This window comes from Rhincodon typus, chromosome 29, assembly GCF_021869965.1.
Source record: "Rhincodon typus isolate 14 chromosome 29, sRhiTyp1.1, whole genome shotgun sequence".
Lineage (NCBI taxonomy): Eukaryota > Metazoa > Chordata > Chondrichthyes > Orectolobiformes > Rhincodontidae > Rhincodon > Rhincodon typus.
The window spans coordinates 37,556,089-37,576,763 of record NC_063360.1 but is presented as its reverse complement, the minus strand read 5'-3'; the positions used below and the strand labels follow the sequence as shown (position 1 = coordinate 37,576,763).

The window sequence follows — 20,675 nt, the reverse complement described above, 5'->3', positions numbered from 1 at the left end:
ATCCAATTGTTATTGTAAGTTCCTATTGAATCTGCTTCTGCTGCCCTCTCCGTTGGCCTGTTCCAGATCACACCAGTTCAATGCATAAACAGCTTTTCCCTTGTGCTATAAGCTTGGAAACCTTCCGACCAAATTGAAAACCCTTGTGTATATGTTTTCGTTCCTCCTTTCCTCTGTCCTGTTTCATTTTAAATGCACTTTATCTGTAATTTCTTACAACGCAAAACCTGATTTGTGACCTGTACATCGATGCTACTTGACCTGTTGAGTTTCTCCACTGTCAGCTTTTGCAGATTTCTAGCTGCAAAGATATCTTTGTGTTTTGCACTAAATCCCTGTCTGTTGTTGCCTTGACTGAGGTACAGGATGTCTGGATCTCTGGTTACAGTGCTTAGTGTCAGTTCACTGCTACTCCTGACACCTCATCCGACCATTAACTAACCACCAGGAAACTGATACACTCCACCAGTGTTCAGTTCACTGTCCAGCCTCATATTATCTCTCCCTTGCCTCTCTTTCTCTCTCTTTCACACACGCACCACTCTTTCCTCTCTTTCCAGCCTTCTCTCTCTCATTCTCTCTGTCTCTCTCATTTACACACTCTCAGTTTTCTCACCTGCCCTGTCATTTCCTCTCTCTTTCCAACCTTCTCCCTCCCTCTCTCTCTTTCTTCCTCGACCGCTCTTTCTCATAGGAACATAGGAACAAGAGCAGACCATTCCATCCATTGGACCTGCCTCACCATTCAATTAGATCATGGCTGATCTTTCACCCTTAGGCCACTTTCCTGCACTATCTCTGTATCATTTAATGCCATTGAACTCCAGAAACCTGTCACTGGCTGCCTTGTACATACTCAATGAGTGAGTTTCCACAATCCTCTGGGATACAGAATTCCAAAGATTCATGATCTTCTATGTGAGGAAGTCTCTCCTCATCACAGTGTGAAATGGCCAGCCCCTTTTCCTGAAATAGTCCAGTTGTTCTGGGTGGGGGGGGGGGGGGGGGGGGGGGGGCGGGGGGGGGGGGGGGAGTTGTGGGGTGCAGGAGCAGTGTGGAGTTTCTTATTGACATCCACCCTGTCACACCTTGTAGGAATTTTGTTTGTTTCAATTAGATTACGTAGAAACATAGAAAATAGGTACCAGAGTAGGCCATTCGGCCCTTCGAACCTGCACCACCATTTATTGTGATCATGCAATCTCAGTATCTCATTCCCGCTTTCTCTCCATACCCCTCGATCTCTTTAGCCACAAGGGCCACGTCTAGCTCCCTCGTGAATATATCTAACGAACTGGCCCCAACAGCTTCCTGTGGGAGAGAATTCCATAGGTTCACAACTCTGAGTGAACAAATTCTTCCTCATCTCAGTCCTGAATGGTTTACCCCTTATTCCTCTCATTTCTTGAAAACTCAGTTAATACAGGCCTAATCTCCTCAATCTCTCCTCATAAGACAACCACCATCCCAGTCCGGTGAATGTTTGCTGTACTCCCTGTGTGGATTCCTCCTTAGGGACGGGGACCAAAACTGTGCAAACTGTCCAGGTGCAGTCACACCATGGCTCTGTACAATTCCAAGACATTAGTCCTCCCATCCTCAAATCCTCTTACAATGAAGGCCACGTCGTATTTGTCTTCCTCATTGCTTGCTGCACCAGCATGTTGGCTTTGAGGTTGGGAACCATCAGCTCTTCACAAGACCTTAAAATGTAGGAGCAGAGGTGGGCCATTCAGCCCACCGAGTCCATTCCACCATTCAATGAGATCATGAGTGATCTCAATCATCTCTTACTGCCTCACCCTTTCTCGCTAAGCCTTCCCGCAGGCAGGGTTTAATCAGAAACTATCAAATGCTGTAATGTTGAAACAAATTAACTGGTCAATATCGTACTGCTGTTTGTGGGAGCTTACTGTGCACACTTTGGCTTATGTGTATTCTGCATGACAGCAATGGCTACACCTGATTGACTGTGAGGGACTCTGGGGCATCCTGAGGTTGTGATGGGTGCTGTGCAAATGCAAGTTTTAAGAGAAGTGTAACTCATCTTTGGGCCATCCTTAGAGAATCCAAGTGGAAGCCGATGTTGTGAAACTGAGAAGCTGAATGAATGACTGACACTGCTTGAGATATTCTGTACCCTCTAGTGAGTGAAATCACGATCATCTGTTACAACACTGCAATCTCCAACCACACCTCACTAAGAGATTTCCTCATCAACCCATTCACAGATGTTACTATACACCTCTAGAATGTGAACCTGAGCCTCCTAGCTCAGAGGTGGGAGCACTACCCCCTGCACCTCAACAGCCAAGCAGGAATGGGAAGCTACTCTCTATATTTTAAAGCAACTTGCTCAGATGCACTATGTCACACCTCTGGAGAAAATGGGACTTGAACTCGTGCCTCTCTGCTTAAAAGTAGAGACACTCCCAAACCCTCCTGCTGCTGTGTGGATCCCCAAGGACTGTGCCAGCAGCAATGACCACAACCGGAGCTCCGTGAGCCAGCACATCGATCAGAGCGCACAGACCCTCCAAGCAGCACAGCGGGAGCACTGGTCTCGAAATGAAAATACTCAATATTACTTGGTAGTGCAGAGACGAACCAGTTTGCATAGCTTCTTAATTAAGAGACTTGCACATTTGTAAGAACCCTATCAAGGGTCTTCAAATAAACTGAGTTTAGTTTGAAACACAGTGACTTGTTTCGTGGTTGGGTGTAGAGTCCGTTTTTTGTGCACAGGAAGATTCTGTAAACAGCAGGCAGTGTCAGTCAGACCCCAATCATTCTGAGATTGACCATCTCAGTTTTAGGCAATGCATATCTGTCCTGGTGTCAGAGTCAACTGTAGCTCAATGGGCAATGCTCTCACCTTGGGGGAAGGTGATGGCCTAATGGTATTATGACCAGATCAGTAATCTAGAGACCCAAGGTAATGCCCTGGGGACCTGGGTTCCAATCCCATCATGGGAGAATGAAAAGCTACATGTCAATAAAGCAATATAGCATAATAACAGGACATTAGTATGCAATAATGTGTATAGATAGGCCTCTCGCTGCTGTAGTGAGATTCTCATCTCACTGTTCAACACATCATTAGAAAGTGGGACTCTCTGGTTTCCTTATTGGGAATTTCCTCACTGCTGATCTCACACAATTCTTCTGACTTCCTTGCCAGTGTCTGGGAGGATTCCACCAAGTGTAAAACTGTCCCAACAATGTGCCCACTCCTTGGTCTATAAACCGTGAAGATTTGTGGTTCAAGAACAGGAAGGAAAATGAAGCAGTATCACTTCAGACTTGTAGCTGCTGATTTCAATTTGGCAAGGTATAGATAATTTATAAAAACCAACACTGGGGTGAACAGACACTTGAGGAACTTGCAGGGATATGAACACAAAACAGGACTGTGAGGACAGCTGCTGCTTGAAAGAGTGAGCCCAAGCACGACGGGCCGAATGGCTTCCATGATTCCCATAGACTCATAGAGTTGTATAGCACGGAAACAGACCCTTCAGTCCAACTTGTCCATGCCAACCAAATATCCTAGATAAATCTAGTCTCATTTCCCAGCATTTGGCCCATATCCCTCTAAACCCTGCCTATTCATGTACCCATCCAGATGCCTTTTAAATGTTGTAATTGTACCAGCCTCCACCACTTCCTCTGGCAGCTCATTCCATACACACTCCACCCTCTGCATGAAAAAGTTGCCTCTTAGGCCCCTTTGAAACCTTTCTACTCTTTCTGTGAGAAAGAAATGACTAAGACAGTAATGGGGAAAATGGGAATCCTGGAACTTGGCCAAAGTAACAAAACATGAGAAGCAGAGAATGAAAACACTTTCAAGGAATATCAGAAAGTATAAAGTAAATGTTTTTCTTGAAAAAGATAGTGTGAAGGATGAGTGTGGGCTCATGAAAGGCTGATACTGATGAGATTTTGATGGACAATATCAAATGATAGACTTATTAAGCAAATAAAATGAAAAATAAGTCAAACAGAGTTTGGAATGGAGAGAATATTGGAACTTGAGATAGACAAATCTCCCGGATCTCTGTTTTCCAATGCAAGGTATTAGGAAGAAAGATGAAGAAACCGCAGACACACCAGTCAGAGCCATGTTATGAGTAGACCATTCAACCTCTGGTGACTGCTCTACCTTCAATAAAACTGTGGCCGATCCTTAACCTTAACTCTTCATTCTCTCCCTCTCCCTCGTCTCTAGATCTTGTAGGAGCAGCCTCTTATGAAGAGTAAGAACAGAGAAACAGGGAGAGTCCTTGGAACATGTTCCCCCACTCAATCAGACCAGAACCGTTATATGGCCTAACCTCATCTCGTCACCTTAGCTTCATATCCCTTAGTATCTTCCACTAAAAAAAATGAATCTTAGTTTAAAAATGACCAAATGACCGTGCAGTGATTCTTATTCATGGAACAGTGTCCCACATTTCTAACCCTCTCTGTGCGGAGGCAATCTTCCAAATTTCACTTCTGAAAAATCCGGTTCTAATTTCTAGACTCTGACCCCACCCCAGTTCTGGGCACCAAAAGTAATTTCTTTCTATCTACTCCCCTTAATATCATTAAAAGTTTGACTAAATCATCTCTAAAGTTTCATCAATCCAGTAAATTAGTTCCTAGTTAGCAGAATTTCCCTGTGTAATTTAACCCTTGGAGTGCAGGTATAATTCTGGTACATTTACGTTATATTCCCTTCAAGACCCAATATTTCCTCCTCAGGTTCCAAATGACCTGTTAGGACTTTGTCGTGAACTGATCCAAGCTTCAACACAGATTTGTGAAGGGTATACCATTCATTGATCTGTCCCTCATTTCCGATTCTGCAGCATGGAAAGCTGCGCTTTCAGCCTTCTCATAGAATCATAGATTCCCTATAGTGTGGAAACTGGCCTTTCGGCCCAACAAGTCCGCACCGACCCATTCCCCTATAACCTACCTCATCTCCACGTTCCTGAACTCTACGGGCAATTTAGCATGGCCAATCCACACAGCCTGCACATTTTTGTACTGTGGGAGGAAACCAGAGCACCTGGAGGAAACCCACACAGAAACAGGGAGAATATGCAAACTCCATACAAACAGTTGCCCAAAGGGCAGCACGGTGGCTCAGTGGTTAGAACTGCTGCCTCACAGTATCAGGGACCCAGGTTCGATTCCACCCTCAGGTGCCTGTCTATGTGGAGTTTACACATTCTCCCCATGTCTGCGTGAGTTTGCTCTGGCTTCCTCCCACAGTCCAAAGATGTGCAGGTTAGAGTGGATCGGCCATGCTAAATTGCCCCATAGTGGTCTGGGGTTGTGTAGGTTAGCTATGGGACATGCAGGGGGGCAGTGTATCTGAGTGGGATGCTCTCAGAGGTGGAAACTTGAATGTTTGGTGGAATGTGTCGGGTGAACATTGAAGCTCCAAACTGAAGAGTCATCTTGACATCCCATGAATATTTAAGAATGAAACCAGGAAGTGATTTTCACACAAAGGTTAGTGCTAACCTGGAATTTGCCCCTTTTGGGCTGGAGATGTTAACTGAAAATCTAAAAGCTGCAGGGTACTGTGGCTAAAAGGGTGAACTAGGGTTTGTATTCCTATGTATCACTAATTGATGATTGAGATGTTCAACATGATTCAAAGATTTGAGAGGACGGATGCAGAGAAATAATGTCTTTTTATGGAGGCAATTGAGTACTGGGCCAGGTATCAGAACAGGGTCTTTAACTTGGAAGTTTGAGCCAGGATGTTCGTACCTACTTCTTTATGAAGGCAGCAATTATCTGGCTTCATGGAGGATGTTTGTTCAAAGGTTCTCACATTGTACCTGAAGCTGCTGGTGGCTAATACAGAGTCCAGGTCTCAGGGCATTACACGAGTGTGGAGGGAAAGGTAAAGTTACCGTATTCCTACCCGACCATAGGGCTGCTGTCTCATCAGAAAGAGAGAGAGAGACAACTGGTGGTGGTTTAACCTGAGGGTCACCATGCCTCTGATGAGGGGAGAGGTTGAGAAGGAACAAGGAGATAACAACTGCATCTCCCACAAAATTGATTTTGAAGGACAGATCACTGTTTTCCAAAACCTGTTCCCCCACTAAATCCAAATCTCTCAACTTCCCAGTGACCAACATTCCAGGACAGGATCAAGAAAACGCTTGGACAGTGCTTTGAAGCTCTCCTTGAAGCCAGGCAGCTTTGATATTAAGGACTGGGAGAAAATGTTCAAAAGTCACCAACTTGTCCACCTCACCACATCACGTTTCGAGTTGCAATGTCTTAATGATGAGACAGCAGTAACGGAGGTGCAGGAATCTGGATCCTGGTGCATTGTGGGATGTGTGCCCAAAGATCTGAGGGTGGAGAATTGGATCATTCTGTCACATGAACAAACACGGCAGAAACAGACAACCAACGAGTGGAGTTCAACCTTAAATCGAGGGGTAGTGAACGATGGTGAATAGAAAACTGGAACGTTCTCTCCCAAAAAGCTGTTCAAGGCTGAGGGTCAATTGAAAAGTTCAAAACCAAAATTGACATCTTAGTTTGCTGGGCAGGATTTTGAGTGATATTGAACCAGTGCAAATAACAGCTGCAGAATCACAGACAAATCTGGCACAGAAGAGGCCATTCAGCCAGCTGTGTCTGTGCCAGCTGAGAGGCGGTCTCCAGTTCTGGGTCCAATCTCTTATAGTTCACAGCACTTCTTAAGAACATAAGAAATGGGAACAGGAGTGGGCCATTCGGCCCCTCAGCCTGCCGTGCTGTTCAATGTGATCATGGCTGATCTACCCCAGGCTTCAATTTCTCTTTCATGTCAGCTCAGCACGAGCCTCAACTCCCTGATATTTCAAAAATCTACCTACCTCCTTTTTAAATACTATCAGTGATCTAGCCTCCATAGTTCGCTGAGGGGCTAGAGAATTCCAGGTATTCATTACTCTCTGGGAGATGAAGTTCCTTCACACCTCCATTTTAAACGAGTGTCCGCTTATTATGTAACAATGCCTTAGTTCAAGATGCATCCAGTATTGAAAACATCTTCTCAACATCTACCCTGTTAAGCCCCCTCAAAATCTGGAATGTTCCATTAACGTCACCCCTCATTCTTCTGAACTCCAATGAATACAGGATTAATCTGTTTGGCTGTTTTTTGATAAATTAACATCCTTATCCCAGAAAATAGCCTCATAAATCTCTTTTGAACTGCCTGCAAGGCCAGTACATCCTTTTTAATGGTGCACGTGCAAATCCTTTTCACACATGATGCCAGTTTCTGCCTTCGCCGATATTTTAGACAGAGTTCCAGATCCCTAGCAATATCTGGGTGAACCATCTTCTCAACTCCCCTCTAATATTTCAAAAAGTTACATTAGATCTTGTCCTCCTCGTGACTGACATCTCTGCTCTCATCTAAACCTTCCTGTCTATTAGAACTACACCCCAGCGATTTTATCCACTTCTGCTAAATCTCCTTTCAGCCTCCTCTGGGAAAATAATCTGAGTGTATCTAATCCAGTTTTCCTCATTTCTACAAAAATATAAATTGCTGGAGAAACTCAGCAGGTCTGGCAGCATCTGTGGAGAGAGAAACAGAATTAATGTTTCGGGTCCAATGACCCCTTCTTCAGAATGGTTCTTCAGTTAACCCCACTGATGCTGCCAGACCTGCTGAGTTTTTCCAGCAATTTCTGGTTTTGTCTCCAGCATCCACAGTTCTTTGTTTTATTTCTTTTCTTCTCATTGCTAATATAAAAGTAGGATTGTTTTATTACTAACAAATACAGCATTGGTGAAACCTCACCTCGTGAACCGTACTTACAACGGAAGTGGTGCAGAGAATATTCACCTCTCTGATTCCTGAGGTGAAGGCATTATATCTTATAAGGATAGGGTGAGTAAGTTGGGCCATTACTTATTGGAATTTAAGAACGAAGATCTTAATGAAATATTAAATTCTTAGGGTGTTTTGACAAGTTAGACACTGGGAAGACAACTCCCCACTCTCCCCATCCCCACCTCGCCCCCCCAGGGGAATCTAGACTCAGGGGTCCAGTATGACAACAAAGGATTCCATTTAAGACAAGGTGAAGAGAAGACTCATTTTCCCTCTTCGAGGCTCATTACTCTTTGGAATTCTCTTCCTCGCTGGAAGCTGGGTCATTGAAAATATTCAAGGCTGAGAGACAGATTTGTGATCAACAACAGAGTGAATGGTTGGGGGGGAGGGTTGCTGGGGTAGAGAGGAAAGTGGGGTTAAGGTCACAATCAGATCAGGACTTGGTCAAATAGCAAAGCTGGCTCGATTGGGCAAACACCCTCATCCTGCTCCTATTTCTAATGATCCTGAAGCCCTTCAATGACCTCAGTTAATAAATATCTTCTTAAAGTGTAATTACTGTTGTAATGTAGGCAACTTTACACCTAATTCACACACACAAAGATTTCACAAACGGCAATGAGCTCATGACTATGAAATAATTTTGGTGATGTCAGTTGAGCAATTGATTTTAGCTGGGACAGTGGCGAGGAATTTCCTTCTCCTGATGAAACACAATGGGATCATTTACTGAGAGCAGACGGGGTGGTGGTTTCATGTCTCATTGGAAAGGCAGCAGCATTGGGAGTGCAGCACTCTCAGTGGTCCCCTAGGAGTCTCAGCCTGGATTTTGTGCTCAATGTTTTGGAATAGACTTGAACTCAGAATCTTAAGACTGGGGAATGACAGTGCTACTCTGCAGAAGTGTCCCAGTCAATGGCAGGTAACATTAGACTGGATGATACCATGTTGGAAGTCCATTCCCCACCTGAGGGGTGGGAATCAAGCTGATTTGCTCATTTTACTCAATGCGGAATTCCAATTTCATCTCCACCGAGTCTGGTACAAAACTCCTCAACCAGGTCGGTCTCTCGTTGATGTTCAATAGTGGTCCTGCTCCAGAGATTTCAGAACCATGACTTCCTGGAAAGGCAATGCTGGCCTCACACTGAACCTGGGCATTAATAAGGGACTCCACCAGCAAGAGCAGGGATTACACAGACAAGTGTGAATCTCCAGAACTTGCTGTGTGATTTTGCTACAGAGGGGCACCTCCTCCTGCGCCTCCCCACTATTTTTATGAACTTGCAGGATTTAAACTTTAAACTCAGACTCGCTTCAGAAAATTAGGACCGGAACTGCACAGTGCAAGTTCCCATTTAACAACACGGTAATTGCTAATGCAATGCTAATCAGCCTCACCTACTGAGAAAATGATGTAATTTTGACTGTCATGGATGCTGATGGGAACTTGGTGAGAAATTGAAATTTTCTTTTAAGTTTTAACATTTTACATTTTCTTCATACTTTTCCTACCTCAGTTCTCTCCCTTTTAATCTAATCACTGTCTCTATAGTTTTCTATCTGTATCTGATTTGAATTTAATTCACTCAAGCTACTTCTCCAGTGTTTCTGTGTTTCTTTCCTCAACACTTAACTCTCATTGATTGAGGTAGGCTTTCGCTCCCATTATTGTCTGAAGCTCCAGATGCTCTGAAACCTCTGTTGTGCTGTTGTCAGCATTTTCAACAAGTCACTGGGCAAATTATTTTGATCTAAAGCATAAGCAAGAGCCTAATGGTGAATGCGACAAGACATCTCATCCCCAGCAAGTTTTGGTCTATTGGGTTTAATGGCTTAACAACTTAAGAGTTTCTTGCTGTGTCGTGAGCAAAATATGCCTCTGGGACTGACTGCTTAAAACAGGCAATATGGCATTCGATGGAACAACTCTACATTATAGGTTCTCCGAGACTTTGTTGGCCACTGTAAGAGAACATTACAGGATGTGTCACTTATGTGTGAGATTAGAGACTCAGGCTGCATTGTCTCTGTAGGAGGTCCTCTTGTCGCCAGATGTCCTCAAACTTCTCAACAAGAAGTTGGTCGCCCTGCTATAGGAAAGACGTTATTAAACTGGAACGGGTGCAAAGAAGATTTATAAGGATGTTACTGAGACTGGTGGGTTTGAGTTATAAAGAGAGGCTGGATAGGCTAGGACTTTTTCTCCCTGCAGCTTCAGAGGATGAGGGGTGACCGTATAGAGGTTTATTAAGTCATGAGGGGCATGGACGGGGTGAATAGCCAAGGTCTTTTCCCCAAGGAGGACAGTCCCAAATTAGAGGGCATGGATTTAAGGTGAGATGGGAAAGATTTAAAAGGGAGGGGTAACTTTTTCACACAGAGGGTGATGTATATGTGGAACGAGCTGCCAAAGGAAGTGGTAGAGGCGAGTACAATTACAATATTTAATAGTCATTTGGAGGAGTACATGGTTAGGAAAGGTTTAGAGGGATATGGGCCAAATGCAGGCAAATTGGACTGGTTCAGATTAGGAAATCTGGTTAGCATGGATGAGTTGGACAGAAGAGTCTGTTTCCATGCTGTATGACTCTACGACTCTACAACAAGACCACATGTAGTCATTAGGCGTGTCAAATCCCACTTAATTATCTTCCTGTTCTCAGGGTCTCAGGCATTGAGGCCAATTATATGCCCCACTCAATCCCATTGTACATGGTATCCTGGCAGATATCAGCTGACACAGGTGATGACCAGATACAGTAGCTGGAACCTTTTCAGTTTGAGTGGCTCACTGTCACATAGGTTATGGGGAAAAGGCAAGAAAGTGGAGTTTATGATTATCAAATCAGCCATGATCTCATTGAAGGCAGAACAGACTCAGTGGGATGAATAGCCTACTTCTGCGCCCACATCTTACAGAGATTTCTTAGACTGTCCAGTCCCTTTCGCCTCTCATTAAGATCATGACTGATCTGAGTGATACCAACAGTGCAGGTTCAATTCCTGCACATGAACATCCCACCTTCTCACCTTGCCCATGGCCTATGGCGTGACGACCATTGGGTTAAACCACCACCAGTCATCTTTCTCTCTGTCTCTCTCTACTGTGGGAGCAGCCCAAAAGTCCTCTGGAACTACGGTGACTTTACCTTTTACTGATCTGTAGCTTAACACCATTCAACTGGCTTGGTTCCATAATCCTTGGCACCTTTGCCCAATAAAATACATCAATCTCAGGTTTAAAGCCCCATTTTTAAATACTGCCTCTTTCATGGGAATTATCGCAAATTAAGTTTTCTACTCGGACTTGCTTGACCTTATCTTACATCCTGACAAATGAGTCTGATATATTGTAAATGTACAAGACATCGTTTAATTTAAAACTCCGACACTAATATTTTTATATATATTGTGGATATCAGCAAGACCAATATTAGTCACCTACCCTGTCTACCCCAAGACTGAACAGCAGAGAGCAGGACCGGAGTCCAACAGAAGTGCAAATCTCTCAGGGGATTCAGGGATATGAGGAGTGGCTGGGAAAGTGGAGCTAAGGCAGGAGGTTAGTAATGAATGAGGGAGCAGGCTTCATGGGCCGAATGGTCTACTCCAGGGCTCTTTTATCTTGTATTCCTGAGTAAGCTGGACTGACGAAGGATGTGATAGCTTCTTATCCCTGAAAGACACGATGAACCCATTTGGGTTTTTATGACGATCTCCTGGTCATTTTCCTAACTTTAAATGGAAATGTCCACATTTATTGAACTCAGTTTAGAAAATTGTGTCCAAGGCCAACTCACAGACCTCTGGCTAAGCTTTTACACAATCCGGGGATCTTTTGAACTCTGCTTTGTTAGATTTACCATTTAAGCTGAATCTTGGCTCTGGAGAATGGTGTCATTAAGAAAAGAAAGCTAGACTTACCTTGGTATAAACTCCCCATGACAATTCTGTCTCTGTCACCATAACAACAATCCCAAACATTCCAAATATCAGCGCATAATCACTCAGGCGTTTCCTTTTCTCAAACAGGGCCCTCCTATGTCCCAGTTTATGGCCGATATTCTGTGACTTTTTGAGTGATTTTCTGCCTTCGTTGACCAGACTGTCATTGGAGATGTTGTTCTGATATGGTTTGGAGACTACCACCTCCAGCCCCGAGTTGGTTTGTAGAGGCTGAGTCTCTGAGTCCAGGTCATGAAGGTTCCTGTTTGAGGTGCCAAGGCTACTCAGGGGCCTCACCACCCCTCCATTATACTTGCAGCTGGTCATGGCTATCTCAGTGAAAGGGTTACTCTCGCTGAAGCTGTGTTTGGATCCAGCATGGTGCAAACGATGGAAATCACTAGTGTTCACCTAAATGTAAACCAAACAAAGAATTTGGAAGTTAATAACTTTGTCTTGGAGACACCAAGTCAGAGATTGTAAACACAGCCCTCTCACACTAGTCCCAATATAGGAATGGATTGAACACATTTCTAAAGCAGAGTCTGATTGGGCTCAGAATGACAGAATCACTGACGTCCCACAATACAGAGGGAGGCCATTTGGGCCATCGTATCTACACCAGCTCTTAAAACGAGCTTCATTTACCTAGTGCCAATCTCCTGCTTTCTCCCCCATATCCTTGCACACTATTTTTATTCAAATAGCCATCCAATGCCCCTCTCGAATACATCAATGGAACCTGCCTCCACTACATTTCCAGGCACTGCATTCCACACCCTAAACACTTGCCAGATGAAAAACGTTAACTCTGTTTTTCTTTCCACAGATCCTGCCAGATCTGCTCAGACACTCCAGCAAATTCTGTTTTTATTTCAGATTTCCAGTATCCACATTTTTAATATATTTAACATTTGTTCACTTCAGACTGCTTGTGGAATTAATGTTAGCTGACAAAGGGGCTTCATGGAGATGTAAACTCTGTATTTCTCCCAGATCCCCGAGGTTAAGATGGTCGGTATTTCTGTGTTTACTCTGCCTTGGCTCCGTACATTAGGTTCTTGTGCAAAGAAAGGTTTTAGTCCAAGATCCACTCCAGAGATTATGGATCATGGAGTTTCTACATGAAAAGAGGCCCTTTGGCCCATTGTGTCTGTGCTGGTCATCAAACATCTATATCAAATATCTACTTGAATCTCATTTCCCAACCCTTGGCCCATAGCCTTGTATGCTCTGACATTTGAAATGCTCATCTAAGTAGTTCTGAAATGTCTTGAGGGTTCCTTCCTCAAACACCCTTGTAGGCCATGAGCTCCAGATACCCACACTCACCAGTGAAAGTCTTTTTCCTCAAATCCCCTCTAAACCTCATGTCCCTTACTTTAAAACTGTACTCCCTGGTTACTGACTTGTTGACCAGGCTGGCCCTTAATAACAATACTGAGGGAGTGCTGCAATGCCAGAGGTGCTGCCTTTGGGATGGGACACCACTCAGATGGCCTGCCTGCCTTCTTATACAGAAATAAACAATTCCTCAACCAAACCCTAAATCACTACTGTGTTGTGGGATCTTCTTCCCAGGGCGACACGGTGGCTCAGTGGTTAGCACTGTTGCCTCACAGCGCCAGGGACCTGGGTTTGATTCCACCTTTGGGTGATTGTGTGGAGTTTGCACATTCTCCCCGTGTCTGCGTGGGTTTCCTCCGGTTTCCTCCCACAGTCCAAAGATGTGCAGCTAAAGTGGACTGGCCACACTAAATTGCCCATAGTGTCCAGGGATATGCAGGCTGGGTGGATTAGCCATGGGAAATGTAGGGTTACAGGGATAAGGTAGGGGGGTGGATCCGGAGGGTCAGTGTAGACTGGATGGGTCGAACAGCCTATTTCTACTCTGTAGGGATTCTAAACATTACTCCTATCTTCCTTTGCATTACAACAGTGACTACATGGTATATGTTCTTATTGATTGTTGGCTACTTTGTGTGGTTGTGGAAGATTATAGAGAAGTGCAAGTTCTTTCTTGGTTCAACTGCTTCTACCTCCATAATATCACCCGACTCAACCCCTATCTCTGGTCATCTGTCGCTAGAACCCTCTCTGTGTCTTCATTAGCTCTAGCCCTAACTATTGTAACACACTCCAGGAATTCATACATTCTAATCTACGTAGATATGAGCTCATCCAAAACCATGCTAATGTACACTATGTCCTATTTACATTACTCCCCTGAGCTCTCTGACTGGTTTCTCCATTTTAAAATTCACAACTCTGTCTTCAAATTGTTCCATGGACATACTCGTCCAGCCCACAAACCCCAGAGATCACTGAGCAAGCCCACTGCTAGCCTCTTGCAGATGCCCAATTTTCATTGTTCGACTGTCGATGGTTGGGCATTCAGCAACCTCAGCCCTTTGTTTCTGGAATTCCCGAAACAAAAACCAGAAGAAAGGTGGATGCTGGAAACCAGAAGCAAAGTCAGAGATTCCTGGAAAAACTCAGCAGGTCAGGCAGCATCTGTGGAGAGAAAGCAGAATTAGCGTTTCGGGTCCAGTGACACTTCAGAATGTTCTGAAGAATGGATGTTAACTCTGCTTTCTCGCCACTAAAATTGTCTCTGCAATTCGCTCTCTACCTTTTCCATCTCTCCTCTTTCTATAAGACACTCCTTAAAATATACCACTTTTCTCCTGTGGCTGGGTGTCAAATTTTATTTGATAAATCATCCCTGAGATTACCTACAATGTTAAAGATGCGAGACACTGTGGCCATGGGTTCTTTCACTGGTTCTCCCGAGACCCAGGTCCAGAATGGCCTGGTGCAACATTCCCATTACCATGCCCCAACAGCAAGGTCAATACCTCAAATGCCAGCTCCTCCATGAACAAGATGTAAAATGTAGTGACTTTAATGATTTAACCATGCGCCCTCATTCATTCCTTGTTTGTAGCCTTCTGGAAGAGTCTGCCCCTGGTACAGATACCAACAAGGGTAAATGGATGGTACCTCTTGACATTAAAATCTTCAGTGCCGAGCTAGCACCAAAACAGAAGGGCATTTATCAAGGATAACAGTATCCCACTGTTTAAAATGGGCATGGGATGGTTTGCAGCATCCCAGAGTGACATGGAGTATTGTGCCATTAATTACAGTTCACAAACTAATAGACACAAATACAGACATCTGGTTGAGTCGAGATTCTTTCAGCATCCTCACCACATCAAAAAATCATTGTTGGACGCCCAAAAGATGCATAGAGCTTTCAAGCTAATTATAGTTCACTGATTGAAGCTCATAGACATCAAACCTGAAATTATATAGCATTTGCTGTGGAAGTCTGCAAAATATGGATTTTAAAAAAGGCCACACGATAACCTGCTCTCTCACAGGGAGAGAAAATCATTACAATTCCATACAAGTGACTTGCACATGCTCAACCTCTGGTCAATAGACCTTGCAAACTAAATATCTTTACTGTGGACTGGCAATATAGTCCAAATTGACCAGTTATTAGTCTGTTTGAGTGGTCAGAGGACTAGGAGACAATGGTAATACTTTGGTGGACTTTGACACTGTTTCTAGTTAAGTGGATGTAAATAAATTTCATTGGACGTAGGCAAGTCTGGCTGACCAGCAATTATTGCCAATCTGTCACAGGTAGACAGGGTGGTGAAGAAGGCGTTTGGTACACTTGCCTTTATTGGTCAGTGCACTGAGTATAGGAGTCGGGAGGTCATGTTGCGGCTGTAGAGGACATTGGTTAGGCCACTTTTGAAATACTGCGTTCAATTCTGGTCTGCAATTGGAGAGATGCTGTGAAACTTGAAAGGGTACGGAAAAGATTTACAAGGATGTTGCTGGGGTGGAAGGTTTGAGTTATAGGGAGAGGCTGAATAGTCTGGGTCTTTTTCCCTGGAGCGTCAGAGGCTGAAGGGTGACCTTATAGAAGTTTATAAAATCATGAGGGGCATGGATACAGCAAATAGACAAGGTCTTTTCCCCAGGGTAGGGGAGTCCAGAACAAGGGGGCATAGGTTTAAGGTGAGGGGGGGAAAGATTTAAAAGGGACCTAAGGGGCAACTTTTTCACACAGAGGGTGGTGCATGTATGGAACGAGCTGCCAGAGGAAGTGGTGGAGGCTGGCACAATGACAACATTTAAAAGGCACCTGGATGGATATATGAACAGGAAGGGTTTAGAGGGATAAGGGCCAAATGTTGGCAAATGGGACGAGATTTATTGAGGATATGTGGTATGCATGGACAAATTGGACTGAGGGGTCTGTATCCGTGCTGTACAGCTCTATGACTCTGTGACACTATCTCCTATCGCCCTTCAGAAGGTGGTGGTGAGCTGCCTTCTTGAACTTCTGCAATCCACCTGACATGGATACACCCACAATACCCTTAGGGAGGAAGGGCCAAGAGTTTGACCCAATGACAGAGAAGCAGCAGCAGTACATTTCTAAGTCTGGATGGTGAGTGGCTTGGAGGATGACGTTCCCAATTTTTTGCTGCCCTTGTCCTTCTAGATGGAAATGATTATTGGTTTGGAAAGGTTCTCTAAGGAAGCTTGACAAGTTGCCGCAGTGTATGTCGTACATAGTACACACACTCCTGCCACTGTCATTAGTGGAAGAAGTGAATGTTGAAGCTAGTGGATACGATGCCAACTAAGTAGTCTGCTTTGTCCCAGATGATGTTGACTTTCTGGAGTATCTTTGAAGCAATACTCAAGTTGCGGGGTTGGGTTGGGGGTGAGTGTGGGGTAGATGTGGGGTGGGTATTGGAGTTGGTGAGGCTACTTGGTTGATATCCAATCCAGTAATCAGTCCATTTGCTTTCCAACTGGCTGGGAGTGAACAGGCCAGCACAAATGAGCATGTCATATTGATGAGGGACGTAAGAGTAGAGAAACAGGCCATTTGGCCCAATCAGTTCATGCTGGCCCATCTCATCTTTTCACACCTAAATTTATCACTATAACTCTCTATTCCCTTGTCTCCAATATGCTTGTCTTGTTTTGTCTCAAGTACATCTAAAAATATCTACTTCAACCAGTCCTCGTGGGAGCAAGTTGCACATTCTCCCCACTTTCAGGGTGAGGAAGTTTCTCCTCAATTCCCGATTGGATTTCTTGGTGACGATTTTATATTGATGGCCTCTCTTTCTGCACCTTGCCACAAAATGGACTTTCTCTCTGGATCCAGTCAATCAAAACCTTTTATCACTTTTATGGCCTGCATTCTTTTTTAAAGAGGACAGAGGTGCAACCTTTCAATCATTTCCTGGTACATAGACCCACACATGTGCTGGTGTTGTCCTGGTAAATCTTCTCTCTGCACTCTCTCCAGTGTCTCTATATTTTTTTTTTACACACAGTGATCAGAACTGCACACAGTATTTGAAATGCAATCTAATCAAGTTTCAATACAAGTTTAGAACAACTTCCCTTCTTTTTAATTTTACCCCTCTTGAAATGAAACCCAGAGCTTGGTTTGATTTTTATATGTGGCCTTGCTGACCTGTATCACAAGTTGTAGTGACTGACGTATTTGAACTCAGAGTCTTTCATCTCTTTGATGAAAACCCAGACTGACACCTACAAAATAATAACAGACCTCCTGCTATCTCTTCACAAATTGAACTTAATTTGCTATTTATGTGTCCATTCTGCAAATTTATTAATATCCTCCTGTAATATGTTGCAGTCCTCCTCACTGTAGACTATTCTCTCCAATTTGGTGTCATCCATAAATTTAGAAATTATGTTCTTGATGCCAAAGTCCAAACAGTGAATGTAAATTGTGAACAGCATTGATTCCTGTAAATATCACTTCTCACCTTCTGAATAACTCCCCTCTCTGCTTCTGTCTTGAAGCCAGCTAGCAACTCATTCTGCTAATAGTCCCCAGCTTCACGTTTCCTGACATTATTTAGTTGCATATTTGTAAATCTGGGGGACCAATGCTGGGAATGTGAGTGTAGGCACAAGTGATGAAACTTCCAGGATCATGACCAATCAGAGTTGGCAACTCTACAGCGGGTACATACTGGGGAGGAGCTCGATGCAGTAAAATATATCCAGTGGCTTTGTCAATGCATCAATTCATTTGGATTGCGGATGAAGGTAAGTTGGTGAAATTATATTTAAAGCATTAAACAATGGACACCGAAGTCAATCGAGCTAGGAGAGGGAATGTGGAACTCATTAAGTCACACTGGCTTTGATTACTAGAGCTGCTCCCCTTGTGTCCAGTGACAGCTTGCTGCGGATTAATGACCTCTGAAAGCAATGAGCTGTTCTTGAGGTAAAGCACATCACAGGCCTGACAGGTAACTGCCTGATTACAATAGACTTATTTAACCAGCACTTAGCAATTACAGGTTGTTAATTAAATTGCACACTCTTATCTCGATGCTGATTCCATTGTGGAACTCAGAGTCGGTTAATACAAATCCAAAATCAATATATAAGGCCATGCTGGAAGCATGTTAAAGCTGACTGTTTGGGTCAAACATCTGTAATTTTTCTCATAGGAATGGGAGAAGGCCATTCAGCCTCAAGCCTGTTTCGTCATTCAATTCAATCATGGCTCGGTCAACTCACTTTGGTTCTGTAAAACATTTAATTACTTTGCCCAAACAAAAAGGGAGCAAACTCAGTTTTGAAATTCTCATTGAACCACCCAGGAGTCTCAGTGGCTTTCTGGGTGGAAAAAAGTTTGAGGTTTCCACTCCCCTTTGAGTGAAGAAATGTTTCCTGACATTTCCCTTGGCCAACTTGGCTTGAATTTTAAGATTGTGAAATTTTAAGATTAAGATTTATGAGTGTAGTGGGATGGAATTTATATGCAAGCATTTTGCCCAAGTAGAGGAGACTCTATTAACTTGGTAAGGAATCAAGAACATCAGTGAGTGGAAGAATAAACAGAGCAGTATATTACTCAAACAGGGAGAGAGAGAGAGAGAAAGAAAGGAGAGAGAGGGGAGAGGAGAGAAATTGCAGAACACTACGGTATGGAGGGATCTAGGTGTCCTGGTGCATGAATCACAAAGTTAGCCTGAAGATTACTTAGAAGATACATAAAAGGTCAACATTTATCACAAAGAGAATGGATTATGAAAGCGGGGAAATTTTACTGCAGTTATACGAGGCATTGCTGAGACCATATCTGGAGTACTTTACAGCAAACTTTTTATTAACCGGCATCTATGGGACCAAATATTCTGATTGATCAAGGGGTCCACATAATCAATATAAAAACATACACTGGATAATAGAAACATCACTGTTATAATGCAACTTTGCTTTAAATGAAACTTACCAGCAGAGAGCTTTCTCACTTGCACAGTTAACTGACTATTTGTTCATCATGGAAATTGTGATAGTACAGTAAACTTCCAGTATTTCAGGGATATAATTTTTGCTGGTTTATCGAGAGCGTCAGTTTACTAAGATGCCAGTTAAAACAAAGTTTGCTGCAATTTGGAAAAGGATACAATTGCTTTAGAAGAGAGTTTGAACATTTCAGAGAATGCGAACAAGCCTCACTTCCAGAACGAAGGCCGTGCCTTCTGACTTTGTCCACCCCAATCCAATACCTGTATCTCCACATCATTTCTTAAGAAGGTAGAGGAGGCCACCGGGGAAACCAAGCGGAGGCTTGGGGACCGCTTTGCAGAACACCTACACTCGATTTGCACTAAACAACTGCACCTCCCAGTCGCGAACGATTTCAACTCCCCCTCCCATTCCTCAGACGACATGTCCATCCTGGGCCTCCTGCAGTGCCACAACGATGCCACCCGAAGATTGCAGGAACAGCATCGCATATTCCGCTTGGGAACCCTGCAGCCCAATGGTATCAATGTGGATTTCACAAGCTTCAAAATCTCCCCTCCCCCTACTGCATCCCAAAACCAGCCCAGCTCGTCCCCGCCTCCCTAACCGTCCTTCCTCCCACGTATCCCCTCCTCCCACCTCAAACCCCACCCCCATCTCCTACCTACTAGCCTCATCCCGCTCCCTTGACCAGTCCGTCCTCCCTGGAGTGACCTATCCCCTCCCTACCTCCCCACCTACACTCACCTTTACTGGCTCCATCCCCGCCTCTTTGACCTGTCTGTTTCCTCTCCACCTACATTCTCCTCTATCCATCTTCTATCCGCCTCCCCCTCTCTCCCTATTTATTTCAGAACCCCCTTCCCCTCCCCCATTTCTGAAGAAGGGTCTAGGCCTGAAACGTCAGCCTTCCTGCTCCTCTGATACTGCTTGGCCTGCTGTGTTCATCCAGCTCTACATCTTGTTATCACAAATTAAGATGTATCCCTTCTGAGACAGAGATTGGGAGTTTTTGGGTCATTAGTTTGTGGAATTCCCTTCTGCACAGAGCAGCGGAGGCTGGTTCACTGATTTTAATTGAGATTGAGATAGATAGCGATTTATTTGAGAAGCCATCATGGGATATTGGGGGGGGCGGGGTGCAGTCAAGGAATTGAGAACATCAGGCTTGAAAGGTTGAATCGACTGCTAGCGTTACAAGGTCTCAGTCTGCCATCAATAGCACCCTGTCAGTGTTTTAACTTTGTCATTGAGAGAGCCCAACACTAGCCCACTATGGAAAGTTGCAACTGAGGAGAGATCCTCTGGACCCTGCATTAAACCTCCAGCTTTACCTGCCTTCCCTCCTAAAACACAGCAACAATCAAATTCCCATTGGCCAGATTCCCAATGTCTGCCATGTAAGCCTCTGAACCATGATAGCTACATCGTAAAGTAATTCCCATCATCCTGCTGAGTAACAATAAATACACAGTTACACAGTGAGTGACCCTTACCCTGCTGAATAAACACTGACCCTGTACAGTTACAG

General features: G+C 44.0%; 1 protein-coding gene across 1 annotated transcript in view; it reads right to left on the bottom strand.

Moving 5' to 3' along the window:
- The window catches only part of LOC109916735 (small conductance calcium-activated potassium channel protein 2), a 221,531-nt gene extending 209,345 nt beyond the window's left edge, over nt 1–12,186 (bottom strand). The window contains exon 1 of the mRNA XM_048614314.1: nt 11,783–12,186. Within this exon, the coding sequence (XP_048470271.1) occupies nt 11,783–12,130 (348 nt within the window). The 5' untranslated portion in view covers nt 12,131–12,186. The remainder of the gene's footprint in view (nt 1–11,782) is intronic.
- Nucleotides 12,187–20,675: the final 8,489 nt, after the last annotated feature.